Source organism: Symphalangus syndactylus, chromosome 20, assembly GCF_028878055.3.
Source record: "Symphalangus syndactylus isolate Jambi chromosome 20, NHGRI_mSymSyn1-v2.1_pri, whole genome shotgun sequence".
Classification (NCBI taxonomy): Eukaryota; Metazoa; Chordata; class Mammalia; order Primates; family Hylobatidae; genus Symphalangus; species Symphalangus syndactylus.
Genome location: NC_072442.2, coordinates 58539014 through 58558753, shown reverse-complemented (window position 1 = coordinate 58558753; position 19740 = coordinate 58539014). Strand labels below are relative to the sequence as shown.

The following is a 19740-nucleotide window of genomic DNA, read 5'->3' as shown; positions in this document are numbered from 1 at the left end:
CAAGCTCCGCCTCCCAGGTTCACGTCATTCTTCTGCCTCAGCCTCCCGAGTAGCTGGGACTACAGGCACCAGCCACCACGCCCAGCTAATTTTTTGTATTTTTAGTAGAGACGGAGTTTCACCGTGTCAGCCAAGATGGTCTTGATCTCCTGACCTTGTGATCTGCCCGCCTCAGCCTCCCAAAGTGCTGGGATTACAGGCGTGAGCTCCTTTCCTTTTTCAAAAAATCAAATTATGTGTGGAACAACCTGTGGCCTGAATAACACGATAGCTAGACATGGGATGAATTGATACAATACTGCAGATGACCGTATTAGGAATCCTGCAACCCACCACTGCCTCCAATAAGACCTGCATGTTTGGTAATGTTTATTTTTAGAAGCAAAAGTGGCTGGCGATTTAATTTAAGCAGAACAACCCAAACATGTGTTCCACTTAAACTAAGATAAGATGTCATTCCATTTGACTGTGTTTTCATTTCTATCATTCGACTGTCCTTCCAAACTGATTTTACTATGAGTAGAAACACAAAATTTCCAAGAATAAATATTTTTAAAAATAACAGGAAACATATTTTGAAATTTCTGTCTTCTTGATTCAGATGAAAAAGAAAGTATGCGATAGGCACACATACTTTATTTGTGTGTCAATTAGAAGAAAACATTTTCTGGATTTTTCTGTCAACAAACCTATGCGGACAGCACATTTTGCATCCCTTGTAGTTAAAAAGACTTGCTTTCCCCTTTCTTCAACTTCTCTTCCCTTAGTACTGGCATCCTCCCTCTTTCTTTGGTATCCTTATCAAATTCACTGTCATTAAGAAGCTCTCTTTTATACTAGAGTGTCAATGGTTGATATCTTCAGTAAGCATTATCTCACTTCAAGTTACTGGCATTTTAACAGGAATCAAAGGCTGAAGCCAAAGGTGTTTAGTAAAAGGTGAGATGTGGAGGGATGGGGATGGAAGCTTTCCCTGGACAACAGTCTCCTGAAGTCCAACCCAGAGGCAGGGTGTACATTTTGAGTGTCAGTGCCTGGCTTGTTTGCCTGTGCAGATGTGGCAGCCATGGACACTGGCTAGCATATGGACACCTTGCGTGGGAATCCTGGTGGGAGATGCCCAGAAACATTCCTGAAGGCTTGTTCAGCAGGGTGAGGAGCAGCTCCTGTCTTCCAAACGCTCTCTGAAGCCTCGGGTTCCGGGAAGCTGTGTTGAGAGTGCCGACTGCTGTTCTGTGCCCTCTGCTTCTTGGTGAATTCCAGGCGGGCTGCCGTGAACCTGCTCATGGCCGTGACCGACACAGCCAGGCAGAGGGCGAAAGAACCCCAGGCGAGGCTGTCAACAGAAGGCACTGTTAGGAAAGGGCTGAGGGCTGATTCCAGGACTTCCTGTTTTCTCCAGATTGGGGGTCAATCTGGAGAAAACAACAGCTCCTCGTTCTACTCAATTTGGACCTGCATTTTGGATCACAAATCCCAGAGTCTAGTCAACTTATTGTTTAGCCCAAGGGTTAAGAGAATGGATTCTGGAGTCACTGTGCTGGCTTTGCACCGTGGTCCCACCTTGTATTAACCATGTGACCTTGAGCTGGTTGCTTTACCTCTTTGAATCAGTTTCCTCATTTGCAAAACTGGAATAATATCAATGCTGCCACCAGGGTGGCTGCGAGGAATTCAGTGAGTGAATGCGTAGGAAGTATTAATACTTAGTATAGCATCTGTTGCATAGAAGTTTACAGATTATTGCTGTTGATGGCTGTAACCCAGGACAGTGGCATTGGTGTCTTTACTTTTTTTTTTTTTTTTTTTGACGGAGTCTCTCTCTGTCACCCAGGCTGGAGTGCAATGGTGTGATCTTGGCTCATTGCAACCTCTGCCTCCCGGTTCAAGCAATTCTCCTGCCTCAGCCTCCCGAGTAGCTGGGACTACAGGTGTGTGCCACCATATCTGGCTAATTTTTGGATTTTTAGTAGAGACGGGGTTTCACCATGTTGGCCAGGCTTTGAACTCCTGACCTCAGGTCATCTGCCCGCCTTGGCCTCCCACAGTGCTGGGATCATAGACATGAGCCACCGTGCCCAACCAGCATCATTATTCTTATATCCCCATCCAGACTGTAAGCCCGTTACATACTGAGATGATGGGCTATACTTTTCATCCTTCATAGAACCCAGCACTCTGTTGGGAACATGGTAATTAGCATCTACTTTATACCAAAGGGTGTTCAAATGTTTGCATTATTATGAGACAAAGAGAAGGGCTGTGTGGTGGACAAAGAACAACCTAGAGAAGAAAAGCAAAATGTAGGGCTAACCAGAGACACTTCCCAATGGATAATAATAAGACTAACAATAATAAACAGTCTTGTGTGTATGCCAGATGCTGTGATGGGCATCGGATTATCTAACTGAACACCTCACAGCGACCCCCTGATGGAGGCACTATAATAATCTCCATTTTACAGATGAGGAAACTGAGACACAGAGAAGTTAAGCAACTTGTCCACGACCACCATTTAGAAAGTGGGACATCCTGGATGCGGCTGCAAACCTTGTGAGTCCAGGTACTGCTGGCTGACTTGAGAGACTTTGCTGCCTCCTGATGCTGTGGCCTCGGTTAACCAAGGACATATGCCAAGGTTTGCATTGGGCCTGGCCTTGCTTCGTGTTTTCATTAAGTAGGTGATTATTTTGGTTTAAATGAGGGCAGAAACTCATTGCATCTCTCCACACCCCCACTGAAATGAGAGTAAAGGGATGTGTACTAGTGTGAACACACAAGGACAAGGAGAATTGGAGAGGAGACACGAGAGTATGGAAACAGCTGGGAGAGGGATGACTAATTCATGGAGTGAGGGATGCAACACAGAAAGTGTTTGCAATGAGGGCCACCCACAAGACAAGAAGGATGCCTGTTATATCAGCACTGCTGAATCCTTGAGAGGTGCAGAACCTTGAGGCACAAATACAGCACAAAAAAATGCAGCCCTTTCCCCGGTCTCCTCCTTACCACAAACACTCTACCCCACCTCCCTTTCCCCTAGAAGAGCAAAGTTTTATTCTCTGGAGAAGGTGAACGGAAGGAAAGGCTCCGGATTCAGAGACAGCAGGCCCAATGGAAGGCAGGGAAGGGGGCTGGTCTGAAAATGGGATTGTACGGAAATCTGCACAGGAGTGGGAAGCTGTCCAGCCCTTTCCTATGCCTAACCTCAGAAATTATCAGCCAGGCATGCAAGCTTACTCCACTTCCTGTGGATATTGGATGAGTCCCTTCTGAAGACACTGACAGGTTGTGGAAAGAACCTCTACAAACTGATATTTGTGTGTGTTTTTGTGGAGTGGAATTCCAAGATAAAATAGATGGTGCCATACCCAATCACATGTCAAAACAACAACAGAAGAGCCTACCAGTAGATAAATACCAACCCTGCTCCTGAGCTTCCAATTATCCTCGATAATCAAAGATGCCAACGTCTGGGGGAAAGGTCCAACAACAAAGTGGGGAGGGGAAAGAATTCTAAAGGAAAGAGATAACACAAGGAACAAAAGAAAACAGCAACAAAACCCAAACCCTTTGATTAATATCCTCAGAGGAATACGAGAAAAGAAGATGCTGTATCAATAAAGCAAGATCAGGATATTATGAAAAAGGAACAGCTGGAAAACAAGGAAGAGCTTGGAAAATTAAAGTAAGTCCAAAATAAGAATTCAATAGAAAGGCTGGAAGACAAGCAGAGAAAAATTTTCAGAAAATATAACAAAAAGAGAAACAAAATATAAAGAAAGTAATAAGATCCTTGACTAATAAACCCAAAAGACCTAATATCTAACTAACAAGAGTTTTCTAAAAGGAGAACAAAAAACTGACGAAAGGAAATAATCAAAGAAATAATACAAATACAAAAAATCACTGTAATTCCAGGACATGAATATTCAGATTAAAGGCTCCCCGCCCCCACCCCAAGCACACAGATGAAGGATGAATGTGGAGAAAAGAGGATCCTTGCCAAAGGACATCATCATGGCATTTCAGAACATTGATCATAAAGAGAAGAAAATAACAGGCCACCTACAAAGGCACATGAATCAGAATAGTGTTGGACTCTTGACAGAAACTATGAATGCTAGAAGAAAATGGAGTACGGCCATCAAAATTCTTTGGGAAAATGATTTCCAACAGAGAATTCTGCACTGTGTCAAACGATCAATCAAGTATAGAGTATTGAATTTCCAGGCATGCAAGGAGTAAAATAACATCTCTCATTGGATCCTTTCTTAGGAAGCTACTGAAGGATGTGCTCCCAGAAAAGGTAGATGTAAACTAAATAAGATAATGCAATGGGACCTAAGAAACAGCATTCCAAGATAAGGGAGTGGTGCAGGGAAGTCTCATGATGACAGCTCTAGGCAGCGACCAGCCTGTAATAGGGCAGAAGAACTGAGGGCTTTGGGGATTGGAAGTGAAACTGAGAAGCTAATCTGATTAGGTCCACCAAACCTAACCTGCGCTGCTTGCTTTTGGTTGCTTGCTTTCTTTCCTCCCCATATAGCTAAAAGCCACGCCACTAAACTCTATAACTTAACCTTCACTGGCTTCCTTACAGATAACATTTCTGATGTGTACATCACCATGGTAATGGTTGCTTAGTTGTTTTTCAGGAACTTGGGGCAGCTCCTATAAAGTTCAAACTGGTTGAGACCACTGATCCTTCAGCTGATCCTGTGCAAGTGCCTGAGATGTGGCCTTTTGATGTCAGAAAGCCAAAAACTCTACCCTCAGAACATGCTAATGCTACCATTTTCTGAACATGCATCCTGTGAAGAGCCATGAACCCTGACTATGCTTGCACAGATCACCAGTGACTTTATTTTTCCCCACTGCCAATCACCTTTCCTCTTGCCTTAGACCACCCCACTTCTCTAACCCATAAATATCCCTAAGTCTTATCTTCAGGCAGGCGGATTTGAGAGCTGTTCTCCCACCTCCTTACTGGGCTGCCCTGTGAATAAATGTTTTATCTGCCCTGTGAATAAATCTTTTGTAAGACCTATCATCACAGTAACTGGTTTACTAAGCACAAACAGAATGAACTTGGTGGGTATCAGAAGGGTGGCACAGGGAGAGAATGGAATTGATAGACTGTTACGTTTAGTACTATTCGATGTTTAACAACCATTTACATATACTTCTTTTGCTAAAAATTAAGTAATTGAAAGTAATAGAAAACAAAAACAAAACCAAATGATATTGGAAACAAACAGACCATTCTTCAGGCTCCTTTAGTGTTTGGAATTTGCTTCTATCCATAGCAAAAGGAGTGCAGTACAAATTGGCCAGAGTTGAGAATCCACCTACAATTCATCTGAGCTCTGCTGCAACTACACTCTCAACTGTGTAAGGTGCCAGTGATAGCCCCTCAGAACCAATAGCACTAATTCAAAGGGGGGTAGCTAAGTGACAAACAGGTGGAGGGACAGGGTGCCCAGAGAAACATTTGTAAAAATTAACATCTTTAGACTGGGAAGACGAAGACTAAGAAAAGTTCAGACTCTTAACAACTCACGAAGCATATGGCTCACAGTAACACACATGCGTTCACTGAATCCTAGAATAGTAGGAAGAGGGAGTGAGCCCTGAACGTGTTATGTGTTTTACAAAGAGGAAAGTAACATAAGAGGTTGTTATATAAGATGAAAATGTAAGTTATGTACATCTATTTTTAAGATACGATATGCTTCAGAGGTCCACATCAAAGAGAACCCCTGTGGTCTTGGATAATGTGGTCGAGTCAGTTAGAGACAGAATTCCGATGTCATGACCTTGTCTTTGCATTAGAAACAGGGGCTGGGTCTCCCACAGTTGAAGTATTTATTAGGGTTATAGATCAAGACACTTCCTCCCACACTGTGTTTAAGAACTGAACATCAACAACGTTCAATTTCTCGGGGACTTCACTATGTGCAAAGAGTTTTATAAACATAATCTCTTTAAATCCCTATATAAACATTTGAGGCAGGTATCTTCACTTTATAGATGAGGAAATTGGGCTACAGATGGGTCACAGAATTAACCCAAAGTCACAATACTGGCAGATGCTGGCACTATGACCAAGGTTGGTCATCCTACAAAACTTACGTGCATATTTATGTGCATCTCTCCTGATCCCCCAGGACTTGAGCACCATGACCAAGCAACTTACCAATATGACCAGCCATAGTCCCAGGTCTGAGGCTTCCAATCTTCTGGTCCAAGGTTCACAGTGATTTGAAAAATGGTTGTGTACATGATGTGGGCCACCATGCCTAGGAGCCCTGCACAAGGAAAGCTCTGTGAGTCACAGTTAAGAAGACACATGATGGAAGAACTCTACACTGCATGAGTTGGCTGTAAGGAGCTCTCTAGCATTCATAAAATCCTTTTGATGTATCTGCATGTAGTCATCCTTAAACATTCCGCTGGACATCTTTCCCACAATTGAAACTGAAGAGACATCCAGAAAGACACAATCGGGGAGGACCTGACAGAACCTGGGCAGGAGTCTCCATGGCCTGGTTCCTTCCTAAGAAGATCAGAAATTGGATTTTATCATTCCATTCGCTGAGGATAAGACTTGAGGGAGGTAGGCATGGTGGCATGCACCTGTAATCCCAGGTACTCGGGAGGCTGAGGAGGGAGGATTGCTTAAGCGCAGGGCTTTGAGACCACCCTGGGGGGACCTCATCCCAAAAATAAGTAAAATAAAATAATTAAAAGGGACTTTACAAAAAAAGGACTTAGGAAAGATGTATTACACTTATCAAGCACAAAAATGATGTACAAATTGGCCTGCTACATGATTAACTTAACATGAGTAACTTTTCGTGTCCAGTTTGAGGACTAAAGGAAGTCATTTGTTCAGGGTTCTTTCTCTCTGGAAAGGCCCACTTAGGAGACCCAATTAAGTGGCTTTAAAAGTTACTTGGAGAACACAGAAGTAGAACTAAAAAAAGGAGTTCTTCATTTTTATGGAACATTTATACCAAATGTGGATATTTTTTTAAAACTACCATCTATTGAGTACTTCTTCTATACTAGGTGCACTCTTATTTAGTCATCGCCAAAGTGTTTTGAGATACATTATAGTGTTCTGTCTTAGAGAAGTTAAGTAACTTGCCTGAGGTCATACACCCATTAAGAAGACGTCTGCCCCTGGGCAGGATCCTGCCACAGACTCATGCCTAAGTACTGTTTTCAGTGAAGTGATGTCAGCTGTCAGAGCCAGGGCACCCTCTTCCCTGGTTGTGACAAAGACAAATGGATAAATTTCACTTCCTATCTGTGCCTAACCCCTTTTCATCTGTCACTCTAGGAATACTGTCCCCAGCCAATGGAATTCATTGGTGACTTATCCAGTGGACCACCTGCCCTGCTCAAATGGCCATTGATGGGAAAGAGCCAGCCTGTTCTTTGGCAATGAGCATGTCCAGCCTGACACTCTGCTTTCCCTCTGGGGCAGCCTGTTCCAAGGATGCTATTGGAAAGTACCTGCCAGCACCATGAAGATGGCTACCAAGGCATCCACCCTGAGCCAGTCGAACCCCGTGCGACAACTCACTCTGGAGCCCAGGAGGATGGCGCTTGTCAGTATCAGAATGATATCCAGGACCTTGCCCCCGATGGACAGCCACAAAACACCTGCCAAAGAAAGGGATGTTAGAAACGCTGGACATTTCTAATTCAGAAGTACTAAATTGTTCATTCCTTTGATTTAGTTCACTTCTAAACAAAACATGAAAAACAGACACGCTAGAGTGGAAATCACAGATGCCTCTGCTGAATCTTAGAAAGCTGGCAATGGAAAGGCACTCCTCAGGGCTGAAAGAGATGGCTATAGGGACTGCCCGTAGCTGAGTGGGGGTGGGGTGGGGGCAGGGAAACTAAGCAAAACCCTGCTGTGAGGATATGAGTGGTGCTGGGGGTCTCCATGCCCAAGCTCAAAAACTACCATTGCGTCTGGAGTTGGTTCCTGCCAGTGAGTTCATGGTCTGGCTGACTTCAAGAACGAAGCCACGGACCTTCGCGGTCAGTGTTACAGCTCTTACAGGTGGCACAGACCCAGAGAGTGAGCGGTAGCAAGGTTTATTGTGAAGATCAAAAGGACAAAGCTTCCACAGCATGTAACCCAAGAGGGTGGCCGGGGCTGGCTCGGGCAGCCAGCTTTTATCCCCTTATTGGCCCCTCCCATGTTCCATTTCTGTTCTATCAGAGTGCCCTTTTTCCGATCCTCCCTGCAATTGGCTACTTTTAGAATTCTGCTGATTGGTGCATTTTACAGAGTGCTGATTGGTGCATTTTACAGAGCGCTGATTGGTGCTCTTTACAGAGTGCTGATTGGTGCATTTTACAAACCTCTTTAAGACAGAAAAGTTCCTGATTGGTGTGTTTTACAAACCTCTTGTAAGACAGCAAAGTTCCCTAAGTCCCCACTCGACCCAGGAAGTCCAGCTAGCCTCACCTCTCACCATGATGTTTTGATTTTACCAGGAGATATCATCTTTGCCTTTTGCAAGAAAAAGTTACACGAACATGGGGGCGGAGGGTCTGTGAGTTGGAGAGTCCTGTCTGCAGGTACCAAAACCTCATTTGTTTCTGTGGAAGCCACTTGTTTACTTTCTGGAGAGGATCCCACCTGTGGCTTCAAGGAACTCTGTTGGCAGTGGAGAGCAATGGAGAAAAGGGACAGAAAAGGAAATTCATCTTTGTGAAAGGACTCCTCTAAGGCAAGTTAGGTAATGGAGACACAGCAATGAATAGACGTGATCCATGCCTTCACAAAACCTCTACTCCAGCTGGGAGAACAGACACCAGGAAAGTAATTACAAAGATACTGAGTGTTAGGGAGCTTTAGAGAGAAAAAAAAACTGCTCTAGGCAGTGGTGTGCTGAAGCTCATCTCACAGCTCTGTGTCCATCTTGCAACCAAGAGCTGCATTCATCTTGCAGTTGAAATTGGCTATGGTGGGAATATTTACACCATGGAACACGGCCAATGCTGCCAATCAGGGCTTCCCATCCACCCTACAAAGTTGGCTGTTAAACATTTGCCAGCACACCACTGGCTATAGGGCACAGGAAGAGAGCCTGTGGTTCTAGCTTTTGGACTTGACTTCATGGAAAAATCATCAATGACTCCCTCATCATTTCCCCTATTCCCAATAAAACTATAAAAATAGTCCAAGCTATGAGGAGTGCTAGTGGGCAGAGTGCGAGTAAGGTATTTACCTTGTTCTTCAGCTGGCACTACACTCTGGAAACTCCTACACTTTTCATCTGAAAGATAAAGAGAATGCATCCAGAAGTGAGCTACACTTCACAACCAGGGGGCAAATGGTGAATTTCTAGCCCCTTAACTGGATGAGGAATGGGGAGTGCGCAGACTGCTTTACTGCTCAGAGACATGAGCTGCCCCTCTGTGTGGGAGCCTGATATAATCCGCCCTATTGGACTCTGGCTTGGCCACGTAACACTCTTTGACCAATGAACTGGGAGCAAAAATGAGATGGATCTGAGCAGCTTTAAGAGCCAGTGTCTTTTCCCTTGGTTCTTGTTCCCTTGCTCTGTGATCCCAGAGGCCCATGTCAAGAGGGAGTCTCCATCAGCCTGGGTCCCTGAATAGCTAAAATGAGGACAGACCCCTTGCCAACCTGAAAAGTCTACACAGAATGAGCTAAAAATAAATGTGTTGGTTTAAAGCACTGGAATTTGGGGGGTTGTTTGTTATTGCAGCCTACCCTAGCCTATCTGGACTAATACTGCAAGTCTTAGACCAGGGGTTCTCAGCTTTGGAAATAGCATTCATTATGATATGAATCTAAAATAATTGGCTTCTTGTTGAAGGGAAATGATCAAAGTTCACAATTTATTTTTAAATGAGTGAGAGCAGATTCAGAGCCATGTCTCTTACTAAGACTCTTAGCAGGCGAGTCACACGTTTGCTTGCATTCCATCATGCTTTCTTGACTATGAAAGAAAGGGAAGAATCGTTGTGTGTGTACCAGGTATTGGGCAGAACCCGCCACTAGACTCATTTACGTGCTCCAGGGAGATAGATATTATTTGTATGTGAGTGTCATCTGTCAGGTTGCACACATCAGGTAAAAAATCTTGAGCCACAGCCTTAGATATGCAGTTCCCTTTAAAATTCTAAGTCCATGGATATCCACTTTGTGTGAAGATGTCACCAAATTCTGGTTTAGGGGGTGACAGATGGAGGACTGAGACCATGGCAAGTCACCCTCTGGAGTCCTGTCCCAGCTGAGTGTCCTGCACTCCCTCTACTAACACGTCAGCCCAAAATAGAATCATAGACTGTCGAGTGGGAGGAGCCTGGGGAATCATCTGCTTCATCCCCACACAGTTTACAGGAGTGTGCTGAAGGGCCTCTGAGGGAAAGTGACTTGCTCAACACAGTTTCCGTGTTAGAGCTCAGGGCGCAGAGCCCGGGCCCAGCGCTGTCCCGCTACATCACTGACTTAATGCAGTGGAGAGCAATGGAGAAAAGGGACAGAAAAGGAAATTCATCTTTGGTGTTCCTTTTGAATAAAGCCAGAAGGATTAAAAGAAAAAATCTTTATAAATCCCATGAAGCCAGGGAGGCGGGTGTTACATAGCTTGAGTGCTTCAGCAGCCAAGCAGGACAGCAAGCCAGCCCGAGGAAGTGGCGTCCAATCCTTCCGTGCCTGACTCTGACATCCTCTGTCAGTTTGCTCTCCCGTGACCCCCACTCCGCCCCTATCCTTTATGGGGTGCCTGGGTCCCTCTGCCCTGAACTCTTTGAGTTTAGCAGAACAGCATGGAATCTAAAATCCACACATTTTGTGGATTCACAGACTCACCTAAGGAAAAGAACATTTCCAGTTTAAATGCCACCTGGGCCAGGAATTGTCATTTCAGGTTGTGGGATCAAAGGTGTGGGTTCCCTTTAAAGACATTCTAGGCACTGGGAAGAAAGGATAGAGTTCTTGGAGGTGGCTTGGGCAGAGGATGTCTTAAATAGCACTTCAGGTGACCGGGCGCGGTGGCTCATGCCTGTAATCCCAGCACTTTGGAAGGCCGAGGCGGGCGGATCACGAGTCAGGAGATCGAGACCATCTTTGGCCAACATGATGAGACCCCATCTCTACTAAAAATACACACACAAAAAAATAGCTGGGTGTGGTGGTGTGCACCTGTAATCCCAGCTACTCGGGAGGCTGAGGCAGAAGAATCGCTTGAACCCAGGAGGCAGAGGTTGCAGTAAGCCGAGATCATGCCACCACTGTGCTCCAGCCTGGTGACAGAGTGAAACTCTGCGCCCCCCCTACAAAGAAAAGCACTCCAGGTAAGGGAGTACTTCCCTGGAGGGTCAACTTTTAGGGACATGGAGTCCATTCAGAAGGAAAACACACAGGGAGGCCCTACAGGGCGGCAGAGCTGGGGCAGTCGGATGCCCAGAAGCCCCTTTCCTGGACTTGTTTAGGGCCGAGGCACATCCTCCCAAGACTGGGGCTCTCACTGCCAGCTCTACGTCACTCTCATCACCCCTCCTGACCCTGACCCTGACCTTAGCTCCAAAGGACTGTTTTGGCTCCATCCCGTTTCCCTCCAGTCTGAGCCCTTTTCTTTCTTATGCCCCAAATCTCCTAAGTACTTGCGACAAATTCTACTGAATGGCAGATGCCTGTGTGGTGCAATCCCCAACTGGGAGCCCCAGCTAGACTCTGCAGCAGACATGTATTTTTTATTTATTTATTTTTTTGCTCATGCCATGTTTTAAAGATATTTCAAAATTGAGAAATTTTACAAAGAAATCCAAACATCTTACCTTCCTTGAAGAATCAGAGCATCTGATAATACCGTATTGGGCTTACAAGCACACATGACCACGAAGCTGATGTGAGCGAGAGGAGCTCCTTTAGCTGAGGTACAGAGGTTCAAGGTCACCGACATTCCCATACCCCAGCTCCACGCACTTTTGCTAGGACTTCCTATAAACATTTGAGTTTGTAACTCCTTGATGTATAGCTTTTGTTTTGTCCTCTAACATGTTTGGTATTAATTTATTTATTATTGAGTAAAGATAATTAGTTAATTATTAGTTCATTCTAAACGTTTTTGCTTTAGGGGTAACCATGAAGCACATCGCACCGAGGGAGATGATCAGGGGAAGATGTCTTTCTTTCTTCCTTCTTAATAAAGTGACAACAATATTTACAGACCCAGGTGTACCTGGATGACCTTATTATTTCAAGAAATATGTAAAATGTGAGAAGAGGTGTTTTGTTTGTTGGTTTGTTTGTTTTCCTTTAGCTTTTAAATTCTGGGGCATATATGCAGATGTGCAGGTTTGTTACATAGGTAAACGTGTGCCTTGGTGATTGAGCAGGGGTTTTTTTTTTAATTGATGGGCACAACATTGTTCACTGATAATTATAAAAGTTGTTGCCCTTCAGTTAAGGTGTGTGCATTGTGGGGTAACAGGTAAAGTCAGAGCTAAGCGTTATGCAATTTGAGTTCCAAGCCCAGCTCCATCAGCTCCTACCTGTATACTCTTCCATGGGTCATGGGTGACTTACATCTCTGGAACTCAGTCTTCTTCTCTGTAAAATGGCTCTACTGTTCTAGACAGCCTTTCCCAAAGTGCGTTCCACTGAACAATAGTCTTATAGAATATTAATCCTTATTTATTTGTTTGGTTTTTTTGAGACGGAGTCTCGCTCTGTCACCCAGGCTGGAGTGCGGTGGTGCCATCTCGGCTCACTGCAGGCTCCACCTCCCAGGTTCACACCATTCTCCTGCCTCAGCCTCCTGAGTAGCTGGGACTACAGGCGCCCACCACCACGCCCGGCTAATTTTTTGTATTTTTAGTAGAGACGGGGTTTCACCATGTTAGCCAGGATGGTCTCGATCTCCTGACCTCGTGATTCACCCGCCTCGGCCTCCCAAAGTGCTGGGATTACAGCCGTGAGCCACCGCACCAGGCCTATTAATCCTTATTAAACATAAAAAGTCTCTTCTGTGCTCCATAAGTTTGGGGAAACACTGGTATATGTAACGTTAAACAAGTTTCTGTATTGGAGGACTTCTCAGAGATTTTGATGTGCTAATGTGTGTTGTGAATTTTCAAGAAGAAAATGTAACATAATATGGTCTTTTCCAATTTGTTGGACTTCAAGACACTTTTTGTTTACTTTCACAAAGAGACATCTCCAAAGGCATCTCTTTGGAGTAATCTTTGAGGACATCCAGTGAGGTACTTTAAGAGCTCTTTCTGTCCTGATACAAGAATATAGTTGCATAGAAGTCAGAAAGAGGTTGCTATATGGTTTGAATGTCCCCTCCCAAACTCGTGTTGAAATTTAATCCCTAGTGTGGTGGAATTGAGAGGTGGGAGCTTTAAGAGATGCTCGAGTCATGAAGGCTGTGCTCTCGTGAATGGATTAATCCATTCATGAATTAATGGGTTCTCGTGGGGTGTGGGGCTAGTGGCTTTGTAAGAAGAGGAGGAGAGGACCCAGCTAGAATGTTAGCACGCTTAGCACCCTCGCCATGGGCCGCCCTGCACCTCCCTGGGGCTCTGTGAAGAGTCCTCCCCAGCAAGAAGGCTCTCACCAGATGTGCTCCCTCGACCGTGGATTTCCCAGCCTCCGTAACTGTAAGTCATACATTTCTTTTCTTTATAAATTACCTAGTTTCTGGTATTCTGTTCTAAGCAACAGAGAATGGACGAAGACAGAAGAAATACATGCTTGATTTCTCCTTGCTGTTGTCCATGAATCATGGAGAACACTAACACACTAACCCTCTTTAGATTCAGTGTGTGCTCCTGACTGTAGGGGAAAAACCCTTCCGTGGTGTGATCCAGAAAAATGTGCACGTGCATGCGTGTGCATGTGTGTGTCTGTGTGTGTGCATGTGTGTCTCTGTGTGTGTGTGCGTGTGTGTGTCTGTATGTGCGTGCATGTGTCTGTGTGTGCGTGTGTATGTATGCATGTGTCTGTGTGTGTGCATGTGTGTCTCTGTGTCTGTGTGTGTGCGTGTGTGTATGTGCATGCATGTGCGTGTGTCTGTGTGTGCATGTGTATGTATGCATGTGTGTCTGTGTGTGCATGTGTGTGCTTCTGTGTGTGCATGTGTGCGCATGTCTGTGTATGTGTGCATGTGTGTTTGTGTGTGCGTCTGTGTCTGTGTGCATGTCTGTGTGTGCGTGTGTCTGTGTGCATGTGTCTGTGCGTGTGTCTGTGTGTGCATGTGTGTGTATGTATGCGTGTGTCTGTGTGTGTGCATGTGTGTGCTTCTGTGTGTGTGTCTGTGTATGTGTGCATGCATGTGTGTCTGTGTGTGCGTCTGTGTCTGTGTGCATGTCTGTGTGTGCATGTGTCTGTGTATGTGTCTGTGTATGTGTGTGTGTCTGTGTGTGTGTGTCTGTGTATGTGTGCATGCATGTGTGTCTGTGTGTGCGTCTGTGTCTGTGTGCATGTCTGTGTGTGCGTGTGTCTGTGTCTGTGTGTGTCTGTGTGTGTGTCTGTGTGTGCGTGTCTGTGTGTGTGTGTGTCTGTGTGTGTGTGCGTGCGTGTGTGTGTGTGTGTGTGTGTGAAGTAAACACTCTGTGGGTTTGCAGAAGTGCCAAGGGGACTTCCTCTAGAGGAAGGAGCCTGAAAGAGCCTCACACATCTCTTACTCCCGCTTTCAGTTCATTTTAGGCTGAGAAGATGCCACCACCACCACCACACACACGCTGAGTTACACACACCACACACGTACACACACACACAGAGTGACAATTTTTTAATATGAAATCGTGTGGACATTTTTACCATCTACCTCTGTAGTGTTTGTGTGACTATGGCCTACGCCATATGCAGGTAGCCAGGTTGCAGCTGCTCCCACTCCTGCCGGAATATCCAGTTCCACACTTTCCTCAAGCCCAGCCCATGTGGATTTTTCCTGCCAGCTCCCTGGTTACTGATGAAGTAGCTTCCTCCCATTGGCCTAATTTTCCAACTCTTGTCCTCAAGTTCAGGTTCTACTCTGGCCCTAGCTCCTCCTGACATCACGACTAGCAAGCTTCCAGTTCTCTCCAATGAGGCTTTTTTTTTTTTTTTTCTCGAAGTCTCACTCTGTTGCCCAGGCTGGAGTACAGTGGTGCGATCTCAGCTCACTGCAACCCCCGCTTCCCAGGTTCAAGCGATTCTGCTGCCTCAGCCTCCTGAGTAGCTGGAATTACAGGCACCCACCACCACACCCGGCTAATTTTTGTATTTTTAGTAGAGATGGGGTTTCACCATGTTGGCCAGGCTGGTCTTGAACTCCCGACCTCAAGTGATCTGCCCTCCTTAGCCTTACAAAGTGCTGAGATTACAGGTGTGAGCCACCACACCTGGCCCACTGAGGAGGAGAGGGCTGAGCTAGAATGTTAGCACGCTCAGCACCCTTGCCATGGGCTGCCCTGCACCTCCCTGGGGCTGTCTCCCTGGGACATCTCTGTTTAGGAAATGTCTGCTCAGTTCCTCCTGCTTGGGTGACAGAGACCGTATGTTGCAGGGAAGGAGAAGCTGTCTCAGGTGACATGGAAAAGCCATGTGAGCTAAGTTCTTCCATAAGAACTTAAGGATTCCTCCTCTCCCCTGCCTTGTGTTCTGATGCAAATACCTGAGTTATGCTGCCTCAGACACTGGCTCACTCTCAGTTCTGCCTGCCTGGAACATTCTCATCCCCAATCTCCATCTATTGAAATCGTAGCCTTATGGGCCTGGCACAATGGCCACCTCCTTTATGAGGTCCTCCCTATGCCTAGAGCTATAAATAACCTCTCCTGTGTTACTCAGTTCTTGCATTGCTGTAAAGGAGTACCTGAGGCTGGGTAGTTTATAAAGAAAAGCCTTTTAATTGGCTCACAGTTCTGCAGGCTGTGCGGGAGGCATAGCACTGGCATCTGCTCAGCTTCTGGTGAGGCCTGGGGCAACTTCCAATCGTGGCAGAGGACAGAGGGGGAATCTGCCAATCACACAGTGGGAGTGGGAGCAAGAGAGAGAAGGGGGAAGGTGGCACACACTTTTCTTGTTTTTGTTTTTGTTTTGTTTTGTTTTTGAGATGGAGTTTTGCTCTTGTTGCCTAAGCTGGAGTGTAATGGTGCCATCTCGGCTCACTGCAACCTCCGCCTCCTGGGTTCAAGCAATTCTCCTGCCTCAGCCTTCCAAGTAGCTGGGATTACAGGCGCACACCACCACACACAGCTAAATTTTTTTTTGTATTTTTAGTAGAGACAGGGTTTCACCGGGTTGGCCAGGCTGGTCTTGAACCCCTGACCTCAGGCCATCTGCCCACTTCAGCCTCCCAAAGTGCTGGGATTACAGGCGTGAGCCACCACGCCCTTTCCAACAACCAGATCCCATGAGAAATCATTCACTATTGCAAGGACAGCACCAAAAGAACAGGGCTAAACTATTCCTGGTAAATCCACCTCCACAATCTAATCACCTCCCACCAGGCTCCACCTCTAACAATGGGGATGACATTTTATCCAAACTCTATCACCCATATCATAGGTGCATCCTTGTTATAACCATTATCATCTTTTTCCTTGTTTGTTTGCACCTTAGGTGGGTCTCTCCCACTGGATCCTTGCTCTCAGCACTGGGGCTCACTCACCTTTCTCTCCTCCCCTCCTCCTGGCCCTGTGCCTGACAAGGAAATGACTGTGGGTGAATTCACTCTGCACTGCGCTGACTCCCTTCTTTCCAGAGGGCTTTGATGTACACTGAGGTGGGCTCCTCTGACTCTTGCGTGTCTTATTAGAAACATGAATACCACCAGATAAAACAGAGTTGAGTGGAATAAAACACCAGTGCCATAAGGATCAGAAACAAAGAGGCAATGGGCAACTCCAGAAAAAGCAAAAAGCTGAACACAGCAATAAACATAACCATAGCACCCGCTTTGATGCTACAATGAACAATAACGATAGAGTCAAAATATATTATTGGCTTACTGATTTCAATAAAGCAGTGATGTGACTTTATTAGGAAGATGACAGAGGGTATGTGGGATGTTGTGGTGTGAGAGAGTTAAATCCTATTTATTATAACAGGAAGTTAATAGGTAACGTCTACGATGAAGCCATGGCTGTGTAACCGTAGTTTTTGAAAACATGGAAGAAAATACTAGAAGAAATAATTAAGTTAACTGTGATTTCTCCTGAAGGGTGGGACTAAGTTATGGAGAAGAAAGGGGCAAGAGACTGTTGATTTTTCTTAGTAGCTTTGCAAAATGAGTTCATCTCTTGTCTATGAGTAAATATCACCTTGGTTAAAACTTTTTTTTGTTTGTTTGTTTTTTGAGACAGAGTTTTGCTCTTGTTGCCCGGGCTGGAGTGCAATGTTGCGATCTCAGCTCACTGCAACCTCTGCCTCCCTGGCTCAGGCGATTCTCCTGCCTCAGCCTCCCTAGTAGCTGAGATTACAGGCATGCACCACCGCACCCAGCTATTTTTTGTATTTTTAGTAGAGATGGGGTTTCATCATGTTGACTGGTCTCCAACTCCTGACCTCAGGTGATCTGCCCGCCTCAGCCTTCCAAAGTTCTGGGATTACAGGCGTGAGCCACCAAGCCTGGCCTGTACTCTTTTTCTTTAAAAAAAAGTTTTGGCCAGGCACAGTGGCTCATGCCTGTAATCCCAGCTACTGGGGAAGCTGAGGCAGGATAATCACTTAAAACCCAGGAGGTGGAGGTCGCAGTGAGCTGAGATTGCGCCATTGCAATCCAGCCTGGGCAACAAGAGGGAAACTCCATCTCAAAATAGATAAATAAAAAAATATATATTATAAAATAAAAAAAGAATACAGACCTCTAGACTCCACCCCAGCTCTCTTAAATTAGAACCTCCAGAATTGGGCACCTGGATATTTCTTTTACAAGCTCCTTGGGCGATACATTTGATAACTGATGTGATGCCTATATAGAGCTGTGGAAACAGAAGTCCTACAGGCAGTCCTCGTGTGAGAACTTGGAAAGAAGATGGAATTTCCCAAGCGATTTGCCTATAAGTATGGTGAATACAGTTTCCAAACCAAAATTCTGGAACTGTTTTGAAAATCCTCCAGGATGCAGGGTCCTGAGACTTTTGCATCTGTCCATGAAGGTAGAGAAGAGACTCATAGGAAGATAGCACTCCCAGAGAAGAGAGGAACTGGGGAGGTCCCTAAATAGTCTTAGCTCCAGGCACTATTGCAGTGTCTGTACCACATTACAGCACAAGACACAGGCACTGACCTGGATACATGAGAGGGTCAGTCAGGCTGGGTACGGCCGCACAGTGGCCACCACTGGGAGAGAGGGTGGTGGGGAGGGACATACAGCATCTCTTTGAGTGTTTTTTTTTTTTTTTTTTAATTTGAGACAGGTCTCACTCTATCATTCAGGCTGGAGGGCAGTCACACGATCATGACTCACTGCAGCCTCAACCTCCCAGGCTCAAGTGATCCTCCCGGAGTAGCTGGGACCACAGGCACACCACACCGTGCCCAGCTACTTTTTAAAAAAAAAACCTTTTGTAAAGAGAGGTCTCACTATGTTGCCTACATTGCAAGGCTGGTCTCTAACTCCTGGTCTCAAGCGATTCTCCTGTCTCAGCTTCCCAAAGTGCTAGGATTACAGGAATGAGCCACCAGACTGGGCCTCAGGGGGTTCATTCTCGTTGCCTTTTACTTAGGCCTCAGGAACAAAAAACAAATGCTATGAGGATGGAAAAAGAAAAAGCAATTAGAAACGCCAGGAAAAATTAAAAAGCTGTACAAGAAATTGACTGTAATAAGCTGAGGTCAGGAGAGAAATGGGGATGGGAGGAGGATTCCTCCTTTTTCCGCCTTGGAGGTTTTGCCTCCCAAGCAGAAAGGGAAGAAGAGTACTCTGTTCCTGAATGCGGGCTTACGGCCAGGCTGCCTAATATGGAAGAGTCAAATTCCTCCCTCCTCAATTCTTTGAGAGGTAAAAACACTCTTCTGTTTTTATAGATCCATCCAAGATCATTCCAAGTGCAGGACAAATAACAGGGATGCACCTTCGAGTTGGGTCAGGGCCACCTTTCATTCCCAACGGATTTTAAATATCAGGGATTCAGTGACAAGAACAATTGAGAAAAGCTAATTTTAATAAACACTTGCAATGTGTCAGGCCCTGGTGCAGGTACTGTATGTGAATCTGGTCATTTCATCTTTACAGTCACTCTCGGAGGTAAGTACTGCTATCATTCCCATTTTATAGATGAGAAAACTGAGGCTCAGAAAGGTGAAGGGACTTACTCAAGGATACCTAGACAGTCAGTGGAGATGCAGGATTCAAACCCAGGCAGCCTGGCTCCAGAGCCCCTGCCACATCCCGCACCTGTCACCCCCAGAATCTACAGGCTTTGCTCACCTTCACCGTTGAGGCTCTCCTCACAGGACTGCCAGAGCCCCACATGGAACCCACGCTGAATGAACTTGTCATCACCCAGCTCCCAAATGTACAGGACAGCCTGGCTGTCGTTGTCCATCCTGCCATTGCTGCTGTTGTCCCGTTTGAAGTGAATGCAGTGCTGCTCTCCCGGCTGGTCCTGGCACAGCGGCTTCACCACCCGCCGGGTCCCCTCACACCAGTGGCTGCTGACCACAGCAGTGAGGGAGAAGATGAGGGCGAGGCAGATGGGGAGGAGGAGCAGCGCCTGCTGCTGCTTGGCCCTGTCCAT

General features: G+C 45.8%; 1 protein-coding gene across 1 annotated transcript; it reads right to left on the bottom strand.

Moving 5' to 3' along the window:
* Window positions 1-1077: 1077 nt before the first annotated feature.
* On the bottom strand, window positions 1078-19740 carry GSG1L2 (GSG1 like 2). Its single transcript, XM_055257276.2, has 5 exons — window positions 19431-19740; window positions 9261-9308; window positions 7525-7674; window positions 6200-6311; window positions 1078-1336 (listed from the first exon to the last, which is right to left on the bottom strand). The coding sequence occupies exons 1-5, from the start codon at window positions 19738-19740 to the stop codon at window positions 1078-1080; spliced, it is 879 nt and encodes a 292-aa protein (XP_055113251.2).

Bases quoted from the DNA above. Each gene is read 5' to 3' on its own strand.
- GSG1L2 (XM_055257276.2), bottom strand. From the start codon at position 19,740: ATGGACAGGGCCAAGCAGCAGCAGGCGCTGCTCCTCCTCCCCATCTGC. The intron at 9,309-19,430 runs GTGAGCAAAGCC...TTTATCTTTCAG, and splicing joins GGAGAGCCTCAACGGTGAAG to ATGAAAAGTGTAGGAGTTTC. The intron at 1,337-6,199 runs GTAAGTTGCTTG...TTCTGTTGACAG, and splicing joins GACTATGGCTGGTCATATTG to CCTCGCCTGGGGTTCTTTCG.